The sequence below is a fragment of the Silurus meridionalis genome, chromosome 24, assembly GCF_014805685.1.
Source record: "Silurus meridionalis isolate SWU-2019-XX chromosome 24, ASM1480568v1, whole genome shotgun sequence".
In the NCBI taxonomy this organism is placed as follows: Eukaryota; Metazoa; Chordata; class Actinopteri; order Siluriformes; family Siluridae; genus Silurus; species Silurus meridionalis.
Genome location: NC_060907.1, coordinates 407,697 through 412,696, shown reverse-complemented (window position 1 = coordinate 412,696; position 5,000 = coordinate 407,697). Strand labels below are relative to the sequence as shown.

General features: G+C 43.2%; 1 protein-coding gene across 3 annotated transcripts in view; it reads right to left on the bottom strand.

The window, feature by feature from the left end:
• The window catches only part of zmp:0000001082 (integrin alpha-D), a 73,665-nt gene that overhangs the window by 9,649 nt on the left and 59,016 nt on the right, over positions 1-5,000 (bottom strand). For all 3 annotated transcript variants that reach the window (XM_046837320.1, XM_046837319.1, XM_046837321.1), the window contains exon 25: positions 4,058-4,168. In XM_046837320.1, coding sequence (XP_046693276.1) covers positions 4,058-4,168 — 111 coding nt within the window. The remainder of the gene's footprint in view (positions 1-4,057; positions 4,169-5,000) is intronic.

Here is a 5,000-nt window from a genome sequence, read left to right as displayed (position 1 = left end):
AATCAAAAATCAACTGTAGAAAGCATCAGCAGCAACTGGATCTGGAAAAGCCAATCATCCAGCAGGGCAGATAAATAGAGAAACAGCAGCATCAGTGGTTGAAAATTCATGTCACAGGTGGCTATTGTCAGCCAGTACATCTGGGTCACTTCTGGTCTTCTCTGTTCCTTGCATTACAGAGTCTGTTCTCACCAGTCTCCTGTATTTGCTACTCTTCAGCTGACCCTACTTGTTTCTTGTTTTCTAAGTCTTCCTAGCTCACATTGCTCTGTTTTATTGGTATTGAATTTTGGACCGTGTCATCAAAGATACCTCTCACCCCAACCATGGACTATACAGTAGCTCGCACTGGCTTTTCATAATACATGGACACCAGAGACAGCTGTGTTCATGTATACGACCACCAGATGCTGTTAAGGTACAGAAATCATGCAACCACTAATCTGCATGATGATGTAATTAACAACCTTCGTGACCTCAGCTTGCTGTGACCTCGGCCAAAAAGACCAGTCCCCCAGCCCTCAGGGTGTCATCTGATGCCAGTGGCCAGGAGAGGGGACTCAAAAAACGGAAGCATGGCAAGCAGGTGGGAGTCCGTGCTAGGCTAAATGCTAACCCTAGTTGGCTGGCTCTCCCGTCCATTCTTCTTTCAAATGTGTACTGCCTGGACAATAAATTGGATTACTTCCGACTCCAGTGGACGACGCGGCAAGAGTTGTTTTTACGGAGACGCGGCTCAGCGACAGAGTTCCGGAAGCCGCCATCCAGCTAGCGCTAAGGAGGCACCGTGTGAACTCTATGGAGATATTAGCGACCTGCAGAATGCTCACCCCAACAGATTTTTATTATCCCCAGAGATTTCAACCATGCAAATCTCAGGACTGTGCTCCCTAAACTCTATGGCATGTGGACTTTGCAACGTGAGGAGCGAACACGCTATTATGTAATATAAAAAAAACCCTTATCTCGGCTACTCAGACCACATCTCTGTTATGCTAATTCCAGCATACAAACTGCTCATCAGAAGCTCTAAACCGGTTCTGAAAACAGGTGAAAACCTGGCCAGCAGGAGGCATCGCTGCTTTTCAGGACTGTTTTGAGTGCACTGACTGGGACACCAACGGCAATTCCCTCAACTTTTAGGAATACACATCATCAGTGACCAGCTACATCAGCAAATGTGTTGATGACGTGACCATCTCCAAGACCATCACTACATGCTCCAAACAGAAGCCGTGGATGACCGCAAAAGTGCGTGCGCTGCTGAAACACAGAAACTCCGCCTTTAGAGCAGGGGACAAGATGGCCTTAAGCACAGCAAGGGCCAAACTGTCCCATGCCATCTGAGAGGCGAAGCGCGCACACGCAAAGAAAATCCACAACCACTTTCAGGATTGCAGAGACACTCGGCGCATGTGGCAGGGCATCCAGGTGATCTACAAGACAACTTCACCTGCTTGTGACCATGATGCCTCCCTCCCAGATACGCTGAATGACTTCGTCGGACTACGCCCGGTTCGAGGTGCAGAACAACATTACGGTGAGGAAGACCACCCCTCCTCCCAATGACCAGGTGCTCTGTCTAACCACACCTGAAGTGAGGAAAATTCTATGCAGTGTTAACGCACAGAAGTCTGCTGGACCGGACAACATTCCTTGTAGAGTGCTCAGGGAATGTGCGGAACAACTAGTGGATGTTTTTACCTGCATCTTCAACATCTCCCTGAGCAGCAACGTTGTTCCTACATGCCTTAAGACAATGGCTATATTCTTTGTTCCAAAGAAGTCTACAGTCACCTGCCTCGAAGACTATTGTCCCATTGCACTCACATCCATAGTGATTAAGTGCTTTGAGAGGCTCGTCATGGGGCATGTATAATCAAACTCTTGATGTCACCCAAATGAGGATGGGTTCCCCTTTTGAGTCTGGTTCCTCTCAAGGTTTCTTCCTCATTACATCTAAGGGAGTTTTTCCTTGCCACAGTCACCACGGCTGCTCATCAGGGATAAACACACACCATTCACCTTCACTGTTAATTTGTGTAAAGCTGCTTTGAGACAATGTCTGTTGTGAAAAGCGCTATAGAAATAAACTTGACTTGACTTGACATCAAGACCCAGCTTCCACCCTTACTGGACCCCAATGCAGTTTGTCATCTGGCCCTCAACCACCTGGACAACAAGGACACGTTTGTACGAATGCTGTTTATAGACTTCAGCTCAGCATTTAACACAATCATCCCTTAGCATCTGATAAGCTGAGCCTGCTGGGCCTGAACACCTCCCTCTGCAACTGGATCCTGAACTTCCTGACTGGGAGACCTCAGTCAGTCCGGATCGGAAACAGCATCTCCAGCACCACCACACTGAGCACTGGGGTCCCTCAGGGCTGCTGTTCACTGGTCTCTTAACACCAGCTACATCACTGAAAAAGCCCAGCAGCTTCTCTACTTCCTGAGAAGGTTGAGGAAAGCTAATCTTTACAGAGGGCCATTGAGAGCATCTTGAGCAGCTGCATCACTGCTTGGTTTGGGAACTGCATCGTCTCAGATCGCAAGACCCTACAGAGGATAGTGAGGACAGCTGGGAAGATCATCAGAGTCTCTCTCCCCTCTATTATGCACATTTACACCACACGCTGCATCTGCAGACAGATGCTGTTGTTTAATGTAGCACCAGGGTTCCGGAGGAACGTTGTTTCGTTTTTTTCTGTGTACTGTGTACCACTTTGTATAGTAAAAATGACAATAAAAAGCCTCTTGACTTGACTCTTGACTTGCAAAGGCAACAGCATTGTGAACGACCACACCCCTCACACCTCACACAAACACCCCTCACACACCCCTCACACACAGACACACCCCTCACACACACACACACACACACACACACACACACACACACTCTTCACCCTCCTGCCATCAGGAAAGCAGTTCCGAAGCATTCAGGCCTTACATCCAGACTGTTTAACAGATTTTTCCTGCAAGCCATCAGGCTTCTTAACACAGAACTAAATTGAAACTAAAAAATAACACACACACACACACACACACACACACACACACACACACACACACACACACTCAACTGTGTGTTACTGTTCAACCTGAAATTAACACACACTCATTACTCATCTCAATCCATTCCACCACCATTTAATATTATTTATACTTCACCATATTACACTGTTTACATGCTGTTTTCTGCACTGCATAGTGTTTGTTTATATTTACACTGTTATAGTCTTTATAATTCTCTTATCACAGCACTGTATAATCAGAGTGTACAGTAGGTTTACTGGTTGGTGTTATTTTGTGTTATGTGTATTGTCCCACACTGTCTGTGTTGTCCTTCTGTATTGTTTGTCTGTCTGTCTGTCCTGTTTTCCGTCTGCACTGTTTGCACTTAGTTGCACTGGACTCACTTTATGTAGCTCAGGTTGTGTGTTGTAGCTCTATGTTGTTTAGTGTAGCACCAGGGTTCTGGAGGAACCTTGTCTCATTTTCACTGTGTACTGTGTACATTAATCACCCTCAACCCTCTACATATGGACCTCATACCTTATTTATCTACTGTTATCTATAGTAAATAGGCCATTTATGTACTTCTGGTTAGATGCTAACTGCATTTCATTGGCTCTGTACATGTACCCTGCACAATGACAATAAAGTTGAATCTAATCTAATATTACTTAAAGGAGTTAACCGAGAGTCACCTCAAGTCAAGTTAAGTAAAGTCAAGAGGTTTTTATTGTCATTTCTACAATACATAGTAAAACACACCTTTGTTGCCCCGTCAATGTTTTGGAGAGGTGTTGCATCAAATTTCCTGAGTTTCAACATTTGATTTTTCTGTGTTCCATTGTGAATAAAATATGGATGAGATTTGCAAATCATTGCATTTTGTTTTTATTTACATTTCAAATTGGAATTGGGGCTGTAGATTTCAAAATAATCCAGAACAACACTGATAGAACATTAGAATAGCATTATTCCATTCAGAAAAACCATCATCATTATCATCATAGTAATTTATTATTGTTAAAATAAATATTTACCTGTGACACGGTGATGCTGTGATTGTAGAGACGATAGAAGTTTACTGGAGTCTTGCACGGCATCCAGAAACCTACTACTACAGGTAAATCTTTTAGTCCCAGATTACTCACCTACACACACACACACACACACACACACACACACACACACACACACACAGATTTCAAATAAAAACATTTCCATAATGTAGATTAGTTACATCAGAGTAGTCCATGGTGCTGTATTTGTATATTTTGTGGGGTTTGAACTACAGATCTGCTCACCATGGAACACAATCAGAATGGAAATGTAGGACTGATTAAGATTATGTGGAGCTCATGCAGAAATGTAAAAAAAACCCTGAAGCATACCTTCCACCAAATTAAAGCATCTGCTGCTCAGATAATCCAGCCTACTGCTCACTTTTGTACATCGCTTTGGATAAGGGCGTCTGCTAAATGCCGCAAATGTAAATGTAAATGTACTGCTGCTCCCTCCAATATGCATTTATGACTTATTGAGGATATTTTTTTGTTATTGTGTTGAGTTGTTATTTTGAACAATAATCCTGCCTGAATAATGGGGTGCTTGGCTACAGCAATGTCACAAAGCAACCTTAATTTTTTACAACCTTTACAACCTAAATTCTAATATTTGATCCATGAAATTGTATTACAGTTTTTACCAATTGCATACACACAAAATCTTTTCATGTCACACGATTTTTGAAACCTCTCACTCAAAGCAAAACTACATGCCAAATCTTCAAAACCATAAGCTATTTCTCAGCCTTCGACTCAATTGCATAAAACACTTTTTTTCAAAACACTACACACAATTCTCTACCTAAAACACAAAGATCTATCAGGAAGTGACTTGCTTTCCTTTTCCAAACACAACCAATCAAAATGCTACACTTAGTCACCAGGTCACACAGACACATCTGCAAACACTAATTGCTTA